Raw genomic sequence first — 21,034 nt, forward strand, 5'->3', positions numbered from 1 at the left:
ATAACTTCATATAACTTAATTAGATAAGAAAACATGCATTTAAATCACAGTGCATGAATTCATATTTATTATTTTATCAATAATTAGGGGATTGCCTTGGGTGGTATGAAGCCAAAATCCAAGGTGTTTCCGTGATAGTTTTTCAAGTGCAATTTTTTAAATTTCAGTATAAGATCATGTGTTGTTGTTTTTTTCATAAAAGGAATTTCTAGTCGTCACATTTTCCCAAACTCAGAAACTTTTGAGTTACTTCAATTCTATTACGACTACTGGGCCCTGGGAATTGTAAGATTTCCCACTGGAAGCTTCCATCTTCACTGATTGTCATGATAATCAACTGAATTATTCTTTCCCTCTCGGAAGCTACAGAGCTTCTTGATTCCAGTGGCTAACAAAGGCTCTGGTACTGGAAGCAAAACTGCTAAAGGATCGAGAACAGCAACCCAAAACCTCAAGCCAGGCAGTTTTTCAGAAAAATGCATTGATTGCCTTGGAAAAGGCTGTTCTGCTTTGTAGCAAACATAAACTACATATTCGTTAAATAATAAATATTCACACATTAAATAATATGATGTCTAGGATTTGCTTCAAAATCACCTTGGAGAACAGCGAGTGAAAGTACAGACGAAACTAAACTGGCTCTAAGTTGAAAAATGTCCAAGTTGCGTGACAGAGGTTTCTTTTATCATTCGCTCTACTTTTGTACGTTTGAAATTGTTCGGAATGAAAACTTTTAATAAAGAGGATAAGAATCACGTGAAAATGACAAAACAAAGTCCTCAAACACACTTCGCAACCTCTCCTGTCTGAATGGACTCACCCAAACAGCCAGCAAGCACCCACCGCCCTGGTCTGGGTCGCACCACTTCCCGACTGGCCCAAAGAACAACAGCAAAGCGGAATAAACAAAAATCTGAATAATATAGAACTGGTCAGTTATTTCTAATCTTTGATTAGTTACAGGTTAGCCCTGTTTAGACCTTCGAAAGGACTTGAATGCAACCCATTTCAGAAAACATTAATTATTTATTCCTTGGCTCCATGGGGTGACTATCAAATGTTGTAAGGACATAAAATTTCCCCGGAAAATACTACCAGAAAATTAAGTCAGCCTCGGGGGAAAGAAAAGCATGGCCGATTATGTCAGAACAGGTCAAAAATTCACACACACAGAAATGGTATGCTCATACTTTTATAGTAAATATTTTTTAAACTTAGTAAACATGAACAAGCAAACCATAATAAACACGAGAAAAAGGCTTACTTGTTAGTGACAAGGGATTCTGTATTTAGATCAAACAAAGAATAGAAGAGAGTGAAATCATGCACAATTCTGTGAAGTGTAAATATTCTGCGGAACAATCACTGCCATCTTCCCAAATATTAGCCTGGAGTTGTCAGAACTTGGTCTGTGGATGGCCTGAGCCACCTCCACCATAAAAACGGCCACCTGGTTGCTGACAAGATCTGAGCAGCCCCAAGGCCCAGGATGCACCCAGCTGAAGCCGGCCGCTGCGGGCCCGGCCTGACTGACTGCAGGTGGGCACTCGGACAAAACTGCCCGCACGGCAGAGGCCTCCGAGCATTCAGGCCGCCAGCTCACAGCACCACTGCCATCACCCTGAGAAAGTCCTTTTGAAAACCTCCTATTGACGTAGGTTCCAAAGCAAGGGAGAGGAGAGGAGAAAGGGAAGGAGCTGAGGGGAAGGGAAAGGAGGAAGGGAAGCATTAAAAAAAAGGAGGAAAGGTTTGTGGTATGATATTTTGTTCTGATGTTCTAACCCAGCAATTGAAGTCCGATATCTACTTAAGAGAATCAAAAAGTTAAACATTTCCCAGTCAAATTTTGTCTATGCCTCTCTTATGACCAGTACCATATTTTACCTTGAATTTTGTCAAACTGTTTCTGTCTCTCCTTTTAAATTTCTCGAGGGAAAAAACACTTGGAATTCATTCTTGAAGTACATAGTCTCTATAAAAATTACCATATTTGTCTTTAATGTTTGTTGGGTTAATTAATTAATCTGTCCACTCAAATGCAATCAGCTGATAGGGAAGTAACAAGCTTCAGCTGCAGAACCTGTAGATTGACTAATACACTCACTATATTTAGCTCTTCATGCTGATCCAGCAATGAGAGAGCATAGGAGGATTGAGTTTTCTTCTTATTTTTGTTACTTTACATAGTGGGATTTGTATAGCTGTCAGTAAGTTAATAATATAACAAATATATTTTATATCTATTTACAAAACTTCCCAAATGCATGCCCTTAAAACAATTGAATATAATGGTGTTTCCATCGCTTATGCACCCTCTGCCCCCAGTTTATGAAAATATTCTTTATAATCCATATAAACAAGACAACAGGAATTTATTTTATTTCCTTTTCAAACTGAGAAAGAAAGATAGTTTCCTGTACCCTCCCTTGTTTCTTAGAATGCATATTTTTGAAACAGGACTCTCAGAAAAGAAAAACCTTAAAGTGAGATTTTACAATAGAAATTGTTAGTCGACTGCATTTTATAGCCAAATTAAGTAGATTTTCCTGATTTAATTTTTCACAAATAAAATTCTATCTTTAAAGGTTTTGATTTTTATCTATATGCAAGAGCAAAGGAAATCACTGCTTTGAGAACTACATAAAACTTTAATGAGCATCTTGTCCAGGGTACTGATGCCACAAGTGAAAAGGCTAAGAGCCAACGATATTAACTGACTGCATCAGGTCAGCAAGTGAAATTATGACCGAGGCAGCACCAAAAATCACACAATCTCCATAGATTATTGTCTAAATTGTACAAATTGCTTATTTGAAGATATATACACACATAATAACAATCTTGAAATATGGCATTTCTATTAAATTATTACCTTAATTTTGTACATATTTATTGGTTCAGAAACTATAATAATGTTAGCTAACTTTTAAATCTAATGACTATCCTGGGATTTTTCTCAGCCATAGTACTAATACATACTCTGGAATATATCTTAGACCCACAAATTTTACCCTTTACCAAAAATAGCAGAGCCCTCTGTAAAGATTTATAGTATATAAAAGAAGTAGTACAGAAAATAGAAACACAGTACTAAAATTGTTGGATATTGATTAACTGTTGTCTGAACTACAAATATTTTTTTATTGCAGTTAACATACATTTTTGGAATTATAAAAAGTGTAGATATTACAAGCCATGAAAATGGGTAATAATCATTAAAGAAAAAAAAAACACAATTTTGGAGCTTGTACCTTTGTTTGCTTTTATTTACCATAAATGAGGTTATTTTTTTAATTTTCCTTTTGTGTGTAGATATCTCTTTTCCTAATACTTTTAACAGACAATTCCTAGAAATTTTTATTGGTGCATATTTGTAGAATTTTGTATATTTATTAGTGTGACCTTTTAAACTTCCAATTCTCCTTCATAAAGATTTCAATACTACAAATATATTTATATTTTGTAAAAAAATGAGCTCCATTTTTACTCACATTTTACAAAATAATTATTACACACTTCTGGGGGACCAGTATATATTTGTTAATTGTTTACCATATAGTTACTGGTTAAAAATAAATTACTAAATTCGGAATAAAATGATCACCATAACAGTTCTAAATCAAAAGCTGCCTACCAGACTCTAAAAGTTCCAAAAGAAAAATTAAAGTTCAGTTAGTTGGGGGTTTTTTGTCTGTGAAACATTAAACAAGTTATGCCTTTTAATGTACTTTTCAGGATGTTTCTGCCTCCTATAAATATAACTAGAGAGGCTTTTTATTCTGACCCTGTGGGGATTGACAAACACATTTTACATTCATATATATGGAGAAAATTTTATTATTTTGAGAGCTGCTATTTACAGACTATATGCTGTGATAGATGTGACTTTTATTTTTATATATAGGATCTTCCAAATAGCTGATTCTATTAAGGAATTTCAAGGAAATTATTCATGACAAATAAGATAATACTTCAGACATTTGAACTTGAGGATTATTGTTTCCACTTACATAAAAATTGCCTTAATTTAGATGGGTTTTTACTTTAATTCTAATTTCATTTTCCCTTTCCTAGAAAACCACTTCCCCATTACCTGTGGAATTCTATCTTATGTGGCATGATCCCTCCCCCCCTTTGCAGGTAAGAGCCCAAGAGACAATTCTGCTCACAATGACCCTGCTGTGCCCTGTGTTTACTTCAGTGATACGCAGAGAAAGGAGTTTGAACATGTATTAGAGCTAAAACCAAAAACTGGTGTGATTTTGAAGAAGTTATTGATGCTTAAAATTCTATTTTAAGCCATATATAAAAATAATTCCTTTTCAAACAAAAGAAAAGAAGGAAAGCTGCTTTTGATGTTACAAATGAAAGGTTTTGGTTCTGATGCCAAATTGCACTGTTCATTTATTTTAGCCCTATCCGTGTATGCAGGGTTTCCCCCCCTTCCTTTTTACTCAACAACAATAATAATAATATCAGATCTTTTGGACCTGACCAAACGGAAAGGGTGACAGGAACACACTGTATCCAGCTTTATAAAGCAGTGCCCATCCCCCTTGCTAATAGAGCTGATTAAGCTCCTCAAGCTTGAATCTGCAAGGAAGTTGTAGCGATTTTCGGATCCCACATGAACAAATGTTGACACTTCCACCAAGAACCCCCCAAACCAGGTACAAAGTGAGAAGCCCAGACCTGCAAACGAGTGGACCCAGGAGGCGGACCTGGACGCTGGAGGGTGCGAAGTTAGTAACTATGCTTTAAGAAACCTGATCGCTGTTCCTCATTCCATTTCTGCATTTCTTTTCCCTCTCCCCACTCAAATATATATATATATATGGGCTGATTTTATCAGCCTCCACCTGAATCTGAATAGCTTGAGCTTTCTTTTCGGCATTTACTCCCAGATAATTAGTGATGGCCACGCGGGTGCCTTGTGGACAGGGCTGGGGCTCGGGCGCGGGAAGCACCTGACCGCGCACCCTCGCCTGGTGCCTCCGTAGCCCCCCCCCCAGCAGCCCCCGGGGGGCCTGGACCTGCACAGTTCCGGGTGCGAGGAGGGAGCCCCCAGCAGGGCTGGATGAAACCCCAGAATGGTAGAAAGGGGCTTCCCTCAAGCCCGCAGAAAGTCCAGTCCCCGAAGCGCAGCGTTCGCCGTCACCCCAGCATTGTGACCGTGTCTGAAGGCCCAGCCCCAAGTGCAGGTCCCAGGGTACAAGGGTGGGCTTCTGGAGAAGGGAGCCAAAGAAAGTCAGGGTAAGTCTGCGAGCGGCCAGCGCTTTCTTCCTTCCATGTAAGTCAACGTTACATTGTTTCCACTGGCTCCAAAGGGTGAACCATAAATAGAAAGAGACCCATCGCTCTACCTCCACTTGACACAAGGTGGAAGTTAGTGATCGTGGGGCGTTTCCCCGCCCTGCACCGGGCGCTGGGGGGTCGCAGCTTGGGGACGGGGTGCTGGGACCCGCCCCTGAGGAAAATGCCCTAGATCTCGCCAGTCTTTTCTCTCTCCTTCCTCTCCCAGCCTTTTCCTTCTTCCCCTACCCTCCCTTGCACCCTTAGACCAGCTTTTGAAAACCTGTCAAGTCTGGGGAGTTCTCAAGATTATGAAAAGTGTGATTTATTTATTTTTTTCCAAAGAGGTCCAGGGCCACTGTTTCCACAAAACTGTTCAACCCTCACACTCGCCCTTGTCGGAGGGTCGGGGACCGAGTCTGGCTAGCGGTGGGCCTGTGCAGGGGCTGGAGTCTACAGAACTGGGTCTGGACAAATCCTGTAGCTCTCCTGGGCCCTGTCTGGACTTCTCCAACGCAGACCCTTGGCGAATCCTTTCTCTCCCCTAGAACCCTTATTTTTAAACTATCTTTTTCATGATAGTAGATGCTGTTCTCCTGTAATTTTCCACCTTTTCGTCTACACTCAGAGGACAGAGGCGAGTGGAGGCAGAGTCTCCTTGAGCAAAGATTTGAGGCCGAAAACTTTCGCTTGGAATAAATTCGGGTCCCAGGAACAGCCCCTTTGCAGCTCCAGCAACCCCGGCGGAAGCCAACGCCCAGGTGCACCGACCCGCCACTGCGCCGACCCTCCCTGCACCGCGGCAGCGAAGGATCAGCCGTGGCTGGTCTGCGGGGCACAGGCCAAGAATCTGACTTCACCCTGCTCTCCCCCTGAACCCCAAGAGTGGCTGGGCACTCGGGCAGGAGCGAATTTCTACCCCTCTCCAACTGAGAGCAGCTAGCGGGTTCAGTTACTGGGGGAAAGAGAAGAAAAGCAGTTTCTGGGTAATTAAAAAAAAGTTAGAGCTTTAATGTCAACTTAAATAAAATGACACCTTTCTCCACTCAGTCAACAAATTTCACAGGAGCTGCCACACCCTCCCAGTGGCCGCAGCGAAATGCCCAAGTCCAGCCTCATCCGTGAGGCCAGGGAGCTGCAGGTCCTGCCGCCCCCACCAGGCGGGGGTCCTGGTGGCCAGCCTGCCTTCCCTTTCTGGGCTGCAAAGTCTGGAGGCAAGCAGAACCAAACTAAATCGAGACCGGTCAAATCTGAACTAGCTTTAGTATCAGTGATGCTTCCCCCTGAATGTGCCTCACTGCCTAGTGGATATAAATTGTAACATTCCAGTATCTCCAGCCAGTAAATATATACATATATTAAAAAAAAAAAAAAGTATTGCCATAGTGTAACACTGACTTCACAGGCTTGCCTGGTGTTAGGAATTAACACAACAGAATTCATTCCAAGAAGATGATTAGCTTTATTCATAAGCGTCGCCTGGAAGCGGCAACTTGGAGGATTTCAGGAATTATTCGAATATTTTTTGTTTGTTTTATTTTGTTTGTTTTATGAGGAGCTATAAATGTGCCTTCCCTGGTGTCCTCACTGCCCTTTTCAGGTAGTGATCAGCCTCCTGACACTTAAGAAGATCTTAAAAAGCCCATTTCCTCGTACACTCATTTGAGCGGAATCTGGATTCAGACTGTGGGTTTACACGCCCAGCTCGCATGTCTAATGTATCAAATCCTCGTTAAGGAGCGCCCGCTCCGCGGCCGTGTCAGCCAAAGGTCAGCCCTGTGCAACAGGGCACCCGGTTCAAAAGCACTCTTCCAGCGCCTGCCTCCCTCCCCCAGCCCTCCATCCATCTTTTCACGTTTCAATAAAAGAGCGCACGGAGTTTCAACAAGAAATGCCAAGGTTGTTTTTCTTGCCTTCTTTCTTCACATTAGTGACATGTAAACGACGTGTCCTAAGGCAACTGCTGAAAAATTAAGTTTATTTTTTTCCAGTGGGAAGGGAGTGGAGCTAGTGGACAAAGTAATTGTCAAAACGTCCTCAAGAGGCACGAATACTTGAGAAGCTGTGGCTCTTAGAAATCTTCACTTAAAATAGTAATAATAACAATAATTAAGAATAACTTCACAGAATTGAAATGGAAACCAAGAACAAACTTTGTTGAAGAACCTAGGGATTAAAAACCACTCGGGGAAAGGGACAATTCCCCTCCTCTGCCCTCCCCCCTTCCACACACGCACACTTTAGAGCCCAGCAGAAAGCCTGTTCTTAAAAGGCAGCTTTGGTGTCCTCGGGGACAAAGAGGATCCCCGAGAGCGAGGCCGGGCCCCGTGCGCTCCCGCCTCGCTGGGGAGCCCCGCGACATTTCTGAGTACTTGGGGTCCGTGGTGGTCACACACGCGCGCCTCGCAGGCCGGAGAGGCGCGGCTGGCACGCAGCAGCCCAACTTCTCAGCGCGCGCCTCGGGCCACGCGCGCTCGCAGTCACGGGCCGCGTCCACTGGGAAGGTGGCTGCGCGGGGTGGGGAGAGAGCGAGACTTACCAGGTCTGGGGTCTGGGTTTCGGGCGGGGTTGGCAGCAGAGAGAGGCCGGGAAGATAACCAGTCCTACGAAAGACGCGCAATTTGGGCAGGGACTAGGGCGCTAGTGGGGAGAAGGAAGCGCCTCTCTTGTTTGGGGTCCGTCTTCCCCCGGCCCGGGCCCGCGCCCCCCGCTGTCGCCTCCGCGGACTAAACTCGGCCGGGCCTGGGGAGGCCCCAGAGCCCGCCTCGCCGCCATCTAGCCAGAGCCTCGGGACCTCAGGGCTCTGGCGCCGACCCTGGGGGCGCCGGGGCGGGGGCGGGGGTGGCCCGAGAAGGGGCGTCCCCACTCTCAGGCCGGGAGAGAGCGACCGCACCGCCCGCACCGACACTGGAGGCCGAGTCGGCTGCGCCAGGCCGCAGGCTTGCAGACCCCCGCCGCTCCCGCCCCCGCCCCTCCCTTTCCTCAAACCCCTCGCCAAATGAAAAGGGTTCTTGGGGCCTTGGCCTTTTGGGAAAGAGCGCAGGAACCCACGCTGGGTTTGATCTTTCTGCCCAGAGCGAGCCCGACTCGGGTCTTCGTCACTAGCATGGAGTCCGTAGAGTCTAGATCACACGCCCCATCAACACGTTCAAACACAAAAGGACCCAAATTGGGAAGGGATTTCCTGTGGGGTGGCCCTTCTGGCGGCGGCTGGGTGGATGGAGCGGCCTGAGCAGACGCCGGGTGGTCGGGGCCCGGACGAGAGAACCCCCGGGCTCCCTCCCCTTTCCGGCCAGTCCCCGGGAGTGGGGGTGGGGGCCTCTGCCCAGGTTCCCTGAGCCCAGGTGGTCCCGCCTGGCCTTCTGGCACCGTTCTCCTGTTCCTGAGCTCTGCGCCTCGGAGGCTGTGTAGGAGGAAAAGGCCTGTCCTGGCAGGAACGTTTCCGAAAGCCCTCTGCCCCACCCCCGGTGCCAAGCTGGAGGCTTTGCCATCGGCGGCTGTCAGGTGAAATGACGCTCTAGCCCCCAACCCGGCAGGGCTGGGGCTGGCCTGGCCCTAGGCTAGACAGAAGTGAGAACTGGGCAGTGCACAGGCCTCTCCTGTTGGCAATGGGAAAGCAAGAGGGTGGGCACCGTGGAATGGGCCTCCCCATTCAGTTGAAAGTGATGTCCAGAGGAGGAACGGAACCTGCCCGCGGCCTTTTCTGATGTCCTTGTACCTAGGATTTTGACTAAAATACCCAAAGGCAAAATCAGTTACCCAAGGACCCCCCACTACTGCTACCCCTTGTTTACAAGTGCTGACCACTCCTTCAGACAGGTTATGGAAACGTCAGTGCACTGACAATAAAGCGTCCTGCATCCTGCCGATACCCCAAGAATGTCCCAGACGAGGAAGGCACTGCACCCGAACTCCTTCAGACCCTACTTTGCAGGTCTCTGGGCCAGGACCGTTCCTCTGCCAGTCGTCGAGGCCGCACCACACAAGCATGAGCCTAACCGAGTGGACCAGCTCCTTCGCAGGGGAGCTGACAAGTATTATTTCGGAAGGGTCCAGTGAAAACTCTAGAGAAGCCATAGACTCAAGCGGCTGCTAGTCCCCAAATAGGGCGGGAGGGCCTGGGACACAGCCAGAGAGAGGAAGAGGGACCCAGAGAGAGAAAGCAAAGGGGGGGGGGGGGAGAGAGAGAGATGTGTGGATAAAGGATGGATGGATGGATGGATGGATGATAGATAGATAGATAGATAGATAGATAGATAGATAGATAGATAGATAGATAGATAGATAAATACAGATAGATGATAGGAGAGGGACGAGGACAGGTGGACACTCAGGCCCCGGTCTGTGCAAAGACAGAGGGTGGGCGCGAGGGAAACCCCTCGTGTGCCACCCCATCCCCCACGCACGCCTCAGGCTTGGGCTCTGGGCACCGGGTGAGCGGAATGGGATTTCCTCTCCAAGGAGCTAAGGACCACGGGACCAGCCAGGGTGCCAGTTTCCCACTTGGAAGGGGAGAAGGAAGAGGGGTTTTCAGCAGCGCGGCTGGCGGCCCGCTGGGGCTCTCGCACCTCGCCGCCCGCGGCCCTCGGGATGCGGGAGTCAGCCCACGGCGGAGCCACAGACGGCCGCGGCCGACGCCGTCTCCGGGCTTGGTGAACTCGCTCAAGCCAGCGCGGTTGGAAAACAAACACGTGCAGCTTCGCCGCCACACAACTTTGGCAGCAGGGCCGGCGGGTTTCACAGGCCAGGGCCTCCGGGCTGCTCCTCCCGCCGCCCGCGCGGGCGGGGCGCCTCCCGCTCCGGCGGCCGCGCGGGGACGCGAGGGCCGGGGTCCGCGCATGCGCACGGCCCTCCCCGCGGCGGCTCGGGCGGCCCGCGGGCGCCGGGAAAGCTCGCGGCGGGGCTGCGGGGCGGCGGGGCGGCGGGCGGCGGGGCGGCGGGCGGCGGGGCGGCGGGGTGCGGGGCGGCGGGGTGCGGGGCGGCGTGAAGGGCCCCTCAAAAGCTGACCTTCCGGCTCTCTGTGGAGGTGATGTGGGGAAGCCTTGCTGTTCCCCTCAACACACCGACACCCAAAACCTGAGTTTATGTATTTTTCAAGAAATTCTCCAGGACAAAAGCCTCCTCCGAGGCACAGGCTCACCCACCCGGCCCCTCTCAGTAGTTTGCCTTCCTCCAGCGGCCAGGGGCTTCCCGGGTCAACAGAAAAAGTTTAAAAAGGAATCCGGATGTGAGAGCTGCTCTCACCCTGGTTAGGTCCCTGTGTTTTCTGTAGCTTAATGGGAATTGTGACACGAAAGACAGATACATTTCATACATATGTTTGATAAGGTCGCTTGCCTTCAGAATTTTGGGTAGTTTTTTTTAAAGATATGATTCCCATATGTTTATATTCACGCTTAATGGTTGGTTCTTACGGATGCTGTAGGTGAAAATGTCGCAGTGTAAGCTTCACAGCCCGTGACCTCTCCTGCATGCACTCACAAAGATGCCCCCAGACCGTCAGGGGCAGCCAGAGACTTGACAGCTGTAAGCCTCTGGCATCTTCACTGCCAATGTAAATTCCATACTAGATTGCTAAACCCGATTTCTTACTCTTGAAAAACCCACCTCCAGTATAGCATCAATTAGAAATTCATACTATTTTAGGTCCTCGCTCTAAAGTGGAAATAAATGTTAGGAGCTAAAGCCAGACTTCAGCACGCATGGTAAAAATACCCCCTTGTTTAGCTGCATCATGTTTCCTCTTGCTCAGGCAGAGACTCTGGAGTGAACCAGCCTTGCAGAGATTGAGAACATTGCCCATATTTTGTGTATATTAGGCCATTATATTTGCAATAAACTTTGAGGAAAAGGCTTAATGGTGACGTGTTATAGGAAGTTAACATTTTTCGTATTTCTTGTCTCAGATTAGGGAATCTCATTTGAAAACATTGATTACTATATAGTTACCCCCATAAAGTCTTACTCTTTACATCTAACCAATTTAAATGGGTACATATTACTGAGGGTGAAATGGGTGGTAAAAAGCTGAAAATGAGAGCATCATGAATAATGTGAAGTTTCAGGGCTGGGTGAGCCTAGAAAGGATACACCTCTCCATTGCCACTCTATTTCCAAGAATTCTAAAACCAAAGAATATCAGCTGTGACCATCTTTATGAAAATAACACTTTTTTACCCCTAATTTCAACACATAGTTCTAAGATCTGCCCTTGGTACAAGGAGGAGGCCAGAAATCTGTATATAGAAAGAAGATAAATTTCTAACCAGCATTTTGAGTTGGAAAAAAAGAAAAATATATAAATAGGAAATCTCTAAAATCTGATGGTTTCATATCTAGTTTACAAATAATCAAAGGGACGCCCACTGTGTCTTCATTTTGAGTTTGTCAGACCACATACAGTTACTTCCCAACCCATCGTAAACAGATGCTGCTTTTTAAGGACCAGGGCCTTCTCTAAGCTGCTTCCTGGAAGGCAGTGTGCTCAGGTACCAACTCTACTAGCACTGATCCACGAGGGGTCCAGGACACTGATTACACCTTGGCCTCAAAAAGGGAACATCTTGAAGGTTTCCGGGCTGGACAGAGTATTTAGTGAGTATAATTCTGTTGCCATCCCTTTAGAAGTTCCGAGAAAACTTCAAAATCAACAAATAAATAAAAATATCTAAATGCCAGGCCCATCAGCAAAGAAGGTTAGTGCTATTTTCATTGTCAGCTAAAGCGGAAAAAAAAAAAAGAGATAAGCATATGGGGCAATTGAAAGGTTACATCTTTCTTTTGGAGATGGTTTGCTTCTGAAAGGTTAACTCGAATGCTTGACTTTAAAAAATCAAAATCATCAGCTGCAAATGCTTAAAGCAGTTGGGGGTACCTTTTGAAGAAGAAAACAAAGGGTCTGAAATGTTTGAAAATTACTTAGCCCTCATATAAATGGTGCTTGTATATTTATATGCTTACTCTGTAAATGTACACACACACCACAACTCATTTCTCTTCATTTCTCAAATATGATTGCTTGTACTCAGGCATTTTTTTGTTGACACAATATAACTTTTTAATAACTTGTTAGCTACTCTAATCATTAGACAGTATCCAGAAAACAATGCAGTTGAAATATGAACCAGGACAGCTTTCTGCCTCAATCAAAATCCACAGCTCCACACAGAAACCAGTCATTTGCAGCATCTGCAGCTTCGGCTAAATAGGGTCTAACAATATATTTTGCTGTTCACATGCATGTATTTCAGGACCTAATAGCCCATGAAGACAAGTATGAAGAGAACATCTCCAGAAGCAGACATTAAAGGTACCAGCAAAAATAATAGACTACATTTAAGTTTGAAGCATTATTTTAGGCGACCTACATCATTAATGACTTTTTCTTTGTGGTGGGTGTTACAGAAAAGAATGCATAAGGTGGGTTGGCATAAATATTAGTTTCTACTATAAAAGTTCCTTTTCTGTGAGATTTTTCACAAACACACACACAGTACTTCTCAGCTGCTTTTAAAAAAGTATTTGGCCTTCAAAGTCTAAAAAATATGTTTAAAATATGAAGTATTTTTGAAGTACATATTTGCCCCTACATTTACCTTTAAAATACCCTACTTAAATCATATATTATAGTATAGTTATTATACCATGACATTAAAATTTAAAAGAAGGCACCAGGTTCATAATAATGAGACATTCATATTTCCAAGTTTGAAGTAAACTGCATTTAGAAAAAAAAAAATGCACTCATTTACTATCTTCCTAAATTCAACAACAAAGTTACAAAAGTACTATTGTTATGATTATTAATATTATCATTCTCATATCACACTCCCACACATTCTGATCTCTAATGGGGAAGGGAAGGATTATTAATTGAGGTGTCTATCTTTCCTTCCTGGAGAGATGATCTGCCTTTAATTCCTCCAAACGCTACACTGTTAATAAATTTCAAACCTCCAAAGCAAACTGGAGACAGCTTTTGGTCTCACAAACTGTTGGAGCCAGCAGCAAGTCCTGCTTAGGTGCTCCACTTCCTTAAATCTGGCCACACCTTGCAAGGTGACACTCTTTCCTGAAAGGTAGCCATCTACTCTTATAACCACAATAACATTTTTAAAAAGCTAAACACCACCATTTCCAGTTTTTGATCGGAAGTTCACCAAATCTCCTCAGCCAGTAAAACTTTGCTACAGAAAGTTCACCAAATCCCCTCAAGCCAGTAAAACTTTGTTGCCTAAAAGTGACAAACACAAACATCAAGAGATGAAAGAACACGTCAACAAATGATTTTTAAAGAGAATTTAACGTTTTGGTTTTCTACACTGTGAAAAATTGTCACTTTTAAATAAATGTGAGGATCTTAAGAGGATGATGTCATGCTTTTAAGGGTTTTTCCCCACTTGCTTTTCTCCTCAGAGCCACTTCCTGAACTCACATAGTATATTAAGAAGCAGGCCCAGGTTCCCCCTTGCCCAGGGTGAGGTCAGTGTCCGCCTCCCGCTCGCTCGGACACATCCAGGCCCTGGCATCTACAGCCAAGGCCCTGATTCGTAGTCTCCAGCTACGGTGTCTGCCTAATGGGGCGATCGTGCAGGCTACAGCCAGAGACAAAGAAGCTCGCGCTCCTACCAGGGCAGCTAACTTTGAGGGAGCAGCATAGCTTGCAAATCTATCAAACTAAACTGCAAGAAAGACAATCTGATTTAGAGAAAAGGCGTTCCGCTACAGTCATTAAGCACAAGTAATTTAGATTTTTTATATTGTCTCCTCATTTACAAATTTACTGTATCAACGCCAGCCAATGGAACGAATTTCTTAAGTAAATGAGAAATAAATAAAAGAGATAGAAAGATAATAAAATTACATAAAATAATTCTCTCCCCTAGATGTATTTTTGAGAGAACTAATAACAGTAGCAAAATTATAGTGATAATAACATATCATAGGAAGTAATTAATTTAAATTAGCATCCCGTTTAAAGAAATATAAGTAAAACGCTTTATGGACATTTACTTTTGTACAAAGAAGGAAGGCCTGGAAAAGCATGCATTGACATCCTGAAAATTAGTTATAGCCATAAATGGCTTAATTGAAGACGGCAGTTTAAAATATGATATTGTAAATCTGTAACTTGGTTTCAGCCTGGGGAATTTAATTTGGGAGCAGCGGAACCCTCGGCTGCAAGTTCATTTGCAGCGCTGCAGAGCGAGCCCCGAGCTCCTGACAATTCGTCTGCATTAATATTGATGTCGCCGGTGCCATCTATTTCTGTTATTTTTACGGTTGTTATTCTACGTCTGCAAAGGTCATTTAAATTATACTGCGGCCTAAAATTTGTTTCATAAATTTTGATATAAATACTAATTACACCCGCTCGGAGAGCCAGCAGGGTAGCGTTCATTTATCACGTTTATACAACCTGCGATGACAGAAAGGGAAGGCAGGGGAGACGGCGCAGCTTGTCCGGGAACCACTGAGGGCGGCGGAGGGCAGCGGGTCGCTGGGGTCGTGGGGCCGGAGAAGAAGAAATCCTGCCACAGTCACTGAGATTTAAGAATCTTTAATAAGGTACGAAAGATTACCAAACAGTTCTGGAAACTAAAGTGTACATAACGAGTTCTTCTAGCCATAAATATTGAATAGCTGTAACAGGAATGAACCGGCCCTTTACATGCGGATAAATATGGTAGGTATGGAAACTAGGAACTATATACATTATGTGGTTGTATCTTTTGCCAAAAGCAACTGACAGTTATAGTTTATATCTTTTTTAATATCACTTTACATAAACAAATGGAACAGTTTTGACACGCAGATCCAGGCTCCTACTATACGAAATCTTGACAGGACGTGAAACAACATTTTACTGCACTAAAGTACTTAGACTTTGGGACGAAATGTTTGCACTTTATACAAAAAAAAAAAAAAAAAAAAAAAAAAAAGCACATTAATACCAATATTCTGTTAGGTCGACGTGGAGACTGTAATCGTACAAAGTAATTCACATTTTGGTACACATTTACTAGGACATTCTTGCCATTCAGTACAAACAGTTGGCCTGCGGCCGCCCCTCCCCCCCCCGCCCGGCCCCCCGCCCCAATGCAAAGACCACGACGCCACGTCCCACCCGCCCTCTCCAACCGAGATGTAACTATGTACAGAATCCAACAGTACAGTTTTAAGCTAATAATTCTGTATTTACAAGAATGCAAAGGAAAAAAAAAAGCCGAAGCCCAGAGTCTGCTCCGATTCTGGCGAGAAACTGGCCCCCCGGGTTGGCAGCTTTTGGTCAGGCGGCCGCCTTCCCCTCGACCCCCATCCCGCCCCTTGGCTACCAAGCTTTTGCCAAAAAAAAAAAAAAGAAAAAGAAAAAAGAAAGAAAGAAAAGAAAAGGGGGGAGGGGGCGGAAGGTTGGCGCTTTCTCTCTCTTACTCGGTCCTGGGTCTACAAGCAGGTTCAAAACCGGGACTGCGGGCGGGAGCGGTGTGGGTGCGCAGGGTCTGCCGGCACATTTTGCGTACGTGTGTGCTCAGTCTCTTAAATAGGGCTTGGAAGGGTGTTTTGTTTCTGGTTTTAAACGTACCATTCATTAAAATTGGAAGAGAGCGCGCCGTGGCCGGCCGTGTGGTGCACCGCGGCGGAGGGCGACAGGGAGCTGGCGCTCGGGTTGTCTGTGGAGGGAGACACGATGGTGGGCGGCGTGGAGGACTCGTAGCCCGAGCTGGCGGCCGGCGACGGCTGCGAGCCCTGCGAGGACGACTCGTGCACCTGCGGGGATAAAGCCGCGTCGTTCAGGAGACGGGAGACGGGAGCCGGGGCGGCGGCCGCAGGGCCGCGGGGGCTGCGCGCCGCCTCTCCGGGGAGCCCCGCGGCCCGGGACCCGCGCGGCGGCCCCGCCTCTCCCCCGGCGGCGGTCCTCCGCTGCGGATTAGGGCCCCCGGGTCCACAGAAGAAAAGCAGATCCGGGAAGAGGGAGGCCGGGTTGGAGGCTAGAGCCCCAGAGGCTCCCCACCCTCCCCGCCGCCGACCTCGGCAGGCTCGGCTCTCCCGCCGCCGCCCGGGCGGCGCCCCCGCCCGCGCAGCCTCGCGCCCCGCTGGGCCAGGTTCGAACTCCTCCGCCGCCTCTGCTCGAGGGCTCACTCCCTTTTTACTTTTCTTGTTACTAAATAATAAATGCAGCCGGGTCCGGGGGTCCCCCACCCGCTCCCCCAGCCCCCGCCCCGTCTGCCCAGCCCGGCTCAGCCGAGCGCAGCCGCCGCCCGGCCGCGCGCCCGGCTCCTGCCGCCGCCGCGGGCCGGGCCGGAGAGCGCGCGGGCTCCCGGCGCCCGGCGGGCGGCGGCGCGGCGGTTACCTTCATGTGCTTGCGCAGCGAGCTGGGGTGCGTGTAGGACTTGTCGCACATCTTGCAAAGGTAGGGCTTGTCGCTCGTGTGCACGTGCATGTGCTTCTTGCGGTCGCTGCTGTTGGCGAAGCGCCGGTCGCAGCCCTCGAACTCGCACTTGAAGGGCTTCTCCCCTGGCGCGAAGGGCGATAAAGAGGCCTGATTAGAACACAGCCCGCGGCTGCATGTTTTTAAACGTAAACAAATGAAAAAAAATAATAAACACAACATAAAAAGGTTGCAAGCCCAAAACCCGCGTCTTCAATAAAGTCAAATGTATGCAGCGGACTTACAAATATTTTAATTATATTAACTACTACTCTAATTAGCCCCAGATGTTATTGTTGTTGCTACTGTTATTAGATTTTTTATTTTTTTTTTAGATCCCGGCGTCGAGGCAGGTTGTCCTGCCGGGGCTGCCCGAGCGGCTTCGGGCGCAGCACCCGGCCCCGGTCTCTCCGCTCACGTCCCGGGCGGATCCTCCGCGGCTTCGCTCCCGCCGCCCCCACCCTCTCCCTGACGCCCGCACCCCCGTCGCCTCCCCACCACACCCCCACGGACACTCCCGTTTTATAAGGTAATCTGAGCCGGGAGCTCGGCGCCGCAGATTCCTCCTTGACCGCGGCCATAAACCCAAAGCTCCGCAGGCGGGTCTCAGACATCACCCGGGGCCACCCGAACGGGGCAGCCGGCCCGACGCCCGGCCCGGCGGGGGCAGGGGGCCCGGACAGCCCGCCCGCCCCGGCCGCCGCCGAGAGCTCGCCGCCAACTTTTAACTGTTCGCGACCAGTCTCTATTTTAAAGGCCGAAGTAGGGGGCCGGCGTTTTTGAAATCCACCTCATAGAATCTAATTGACAAAAAAATAAAAAGACTTCTGTGCCTTCCGCTGACTCTCCCAACTCCTCGAGCCTGCTCGCAAACCAGCCGCTACTGAAACTGGGCGCTTTACACACGCGCAACCCTCCAAAAAGCCGCCTCTGGCGGGACCTGCTTCCACCGTCCCTCCTTCCCGTCTCTGTTTTTGTTTCTTTCCGTGCCCTTCACCCCGCCTCCTCCCGTTTCCTCCGCTCCTGCCTTTGGGAAAGTCCTCACTCAGGTGCACCCAGAGGGAGGTTGTCTGGAAGCGAACGTTTCGATTTAGATTCGTCGGCCGCCGGAGCCGCCGGAGCCGCCGGAGCCGCGCGGCCGCGGGGAGCCGGCCCCTTCTCCTGGCTTCGCGCGCACCGCGGCTCTGCAAAGCCGGGCTTGTCCCTCCGCTCTCCCGGCCTTTTTCATTCCTCATTTAAAAATCTATATCCCAGGATCCTTCCCATCCGATCCTTCCATACTTTTTCACAATTTCAAGCCTGAAACCAAAAACCGGCTTACTCCCGCTGCCTGCCTGCTGGAACCTGACGCCCAAACCCCCATCAAGGCCCGGTCCGTGCGCCCTGGCCACTGACATTTGGATTTCGGGTCCCAGGCCCGGGATGAAGCGGGGTGGGAGGACACGGGTCAAAGACGAAGGTTTCCGTACCTGTGTGCGTCCTTTTGTGGATCTTTAAGTTCTCGGAACGCGCGAACACCTTGCCGCATCCAGGGAAGGGGCAGGGGAAGGGCTTCTCTCCCGTGTGCACGCGGATGTGGTTGACCAGTTTGTATTTGGCTTTGAAGGGCTTGCCCTCGCGCGGACACTCCTCCCAGAAGCAGATGTGGTTACTCTGCTCCGGGCCGCCGACGTGCTCCACGGTGACGTGCGTGACCAGCTCGTGCATGGTGCTGAAAGTTTTGTTGCACGACTTTTTGGGGTTGGCCAGCTGCTCCGGCTCGATCCACTTGCAGATGAGCTCCTGCTTGATGGGCTGGCGCATGTAGCGGAAGAAAGCCCCGGCGCCGTGATGTGCGGCCATGTTCACGTTCATGGGCCCGTAGCCGTGCAGCTGCGGCGCGGCATAGTGCTCCGAGCGCGGGCTCGTCACCTGGCCGTACTGCTCGGGACGCGGGTACATGTCCCCCGAGAAGCCAAGCCTCATCTGCCCGTTGACCACGTTGGGCGACGCGTGGCCCGCCGCCTGCTCGTGAAGGCCGGGGAAGAGGAGGTGGCCCGCAGCGTCCGTGTGGCCGTGTGGGCCCCCGAAACCCCCGGCCGAGGCGGCGAACAGGCTGTGCTGAGCGCTGGCTGCCGCCGCCGCGTCGCCGAAGCCGCGGTTGCGGAACAGAAAGTCCCGCGTGGAGTTGAAGGCGGCGCTGGAGTAGGAGCCGACGTGGCCCGGGTGGTGGTGGTGGCCGAGGGCCGCGGCCGCCGCGTAGCCGGGCGCCTGCGACGTGAAGGCCGTCTGGCCCGCGGAGGCCAGCTCGTGCGAGCTGGGGTTGAGCTTGAAGGCTCCCATGCCGTCGGCGAACGGGTTGATGCCCAGGCCGACGTCGCGCTCGGACACGTCGCCCGCGGAGTGGTGGCGGGACGCGCCAAAGGTGGTCACGCCGATCGCGGGGTACTGGGGGCCGGCGTCCAGGAGCATCGTGGCTGCTCCGGGCGAGCCCCGGCCTCCCCCGCCCCCCCCACCCTCGCCCGCCGAGGAGGGAAAACCAGGAGGCGGAGGAACGGGAGGCGGAGGAAAAGGAGGCAGAAGGAGAGGAGGGAGGAGCCGACCCACCTCGCGAAGTCCGAGCCCGCAGGCGGCGGCTCTGCGCGCCGGGGAGCCGCCGGGCCGAGCGCAGGGAGCCGGAGGGCGGCGCGCCGCGAGCAGACCCCGCCGGCCGCGCTCGCGCCTCTCGCCGCTCAGCCTCTGCCGAGAGGACCCCGCGTCAAGGCTGCCCAGGGAAAGCCGCGGAGCATCTCAGCCCCCCCAGAAAAACTTCCTCCCGGGTTTGCAGCATAGAGGAATGTGCGCGGAGCCGCAGCCGCTCGCGCTCTCCGCCGCGCGCCGCCGCTCGCCCCTCGCCCCGGCTCCCTTTCTCTTAGGCTCGCTCCACGCTCCTCCACTCTCCCTTTTCCCCTCTGCTTTTTGCAAAAATAATAATAATAATAATAATAATAATAATGAGAAGGGGGGAGCAAAAAAAGAAAGAAAAGAAAAAGCCAAAGAGAAGGCGCAAATCATGCACAATATTGTCTTTTGCGGTTTATCTTCCTGGGGAGAAACTTTCACCTCCTCAGCCGGGCGGTGAGCGCGAGACTGATAGCAGCAATCATTCCTGCAGATAAATGAATTGAAAGGACGACACCGGCCCCCCCCTTGATGAATGGGCGCGGGGGGAGGCGTCACGTGCCGCCGCCGCCAGCGCCGATTGGCGCGCCCGCCCTCGCCCCGCCCGCCGCCGCCGCGCCAGCCGAGGGCGCGCCCGGGCGCCGCGCGCCGCTCATTGGCCCGCCCGCCTCATCAATCCCAGGTATTGTAAAGCGCCTGACACCCCCTTTTGACAAACCCGGCTGCCAGGGGTAGCAACTTTTTTTTTTTTTTTTTGCCAAAAATTGTTTCCCCTCTTCTCATGGAAGAAAAAAAAAATTGCCACGATTCCTTTTTCTTCTGGCAGTCACACGCATTTTCCCGCCGCGCCCTCGCCCTCTGCCCCCTCCCCCCGCCCCTCTACCTTGTCCTTCCTCGGACCCGCTCCGCTGGGCGGCGGGCGGCGGCGGGGTCGGGGCGAGCGGGCGGCGGGCGCGGGGCCGCTCCGCGCGGCGACGGCGCTTCCAGAACGTCCGATTCAGCAACTTTCTTTTCTTCCTCCCCCCTCCCCTCCCTCCAAGGGCAGCAAAGGAGGCTTTTGTTATCTGCTGCTTTTGAAGTTTGCTTCTCTCTTGCCTTGTCCCCTCCTGTTTATAATTTAAGATCTCGGGAGCACACGGACACTCCACTCTCTCTTCACCAAAAAAAAAAAAAAAAAAAAAGTGATTTGTCAGGATAACCGATTGCCTCGATTCTCTTACTTTTATCAAATCCAGCAGGTTTCCTTCGCCCCTCCACACACACCCCCCGCAAATAAGCACAGGTGGGTGAGAGCTCCTAACTTTCTAGTGGATTGAGGTTTGGGGTTTTTCATGGCAAACTGGAAACGTTGTTGCCGAGTCCTGCTTTTTCCCCGTCCCGGCTATTCTTCAGCCTCTCCCTCTCCCTCGGCTCCCTCGCCGGCCCGCGGGCCCCCTCCTCTGCCCTCCTGTTCCCAGCCCGGGCCCCTTTCATTCAGGTAAAACTGTAAATTTCCCAACGCGCCATTGTTCTTCACAACTGTCCAAAGCTCCCTAGAAATCCCCGAATACTTTTTTTTTTTTTTTTTTTTGGTATTTAAATCCCCGATAGATAGAACCAATGTAAATTTTGTGACATTCAAACCTTTTTGAGTTCACAAATCAGTCACCCTTGTCACAGTTATTGAAATTCCGC

At 49.5% G+C, this 21,034-nt stretch overlaps 1 protein-coding gene across 1 annotated transcript; it reads right to left on the reverse strand.

The window, feature by feature from the left end:
• Positions 1-15,821: 15,821 nt before the first annotated feature.
• Positions 15,822-19,171, reverse strand: ZIC1 (Zic family member 1; the record flags this gene model as incomplete). Its single annotated transcript, XM_081138508.1, has 3 exons — positions 15,822-16,059; positions 16,643-16,806; positions 18,190-19,171. The coding sequence occupies 3 exons, from the start codon at positions 19,169-19,171 to the stop codon at positions 15,865-15,867; spliced, it is 1,341 nt and encodes a 446-aa protein (XP_080994634.1). The 3' UTR covers positions 15,822-15,864.
• Positions 19,172-21,034: the final 1,863 nt, after the last annotated feature.

The sequence above is a fragment of the Miniopterus schreibersii genome (genome assembly GCF_964146895.1).
Source record: "Miniopterus schreibersii genome assembly, chromosome: 5".
In the NCBI taxonomy this organism is placed as follows: Eukaryota; Metazoa; Chordata; class Mammalia; order Chiroptera; family Miniopteridae; genus Miniopterus; species Miniopterus schreibersii.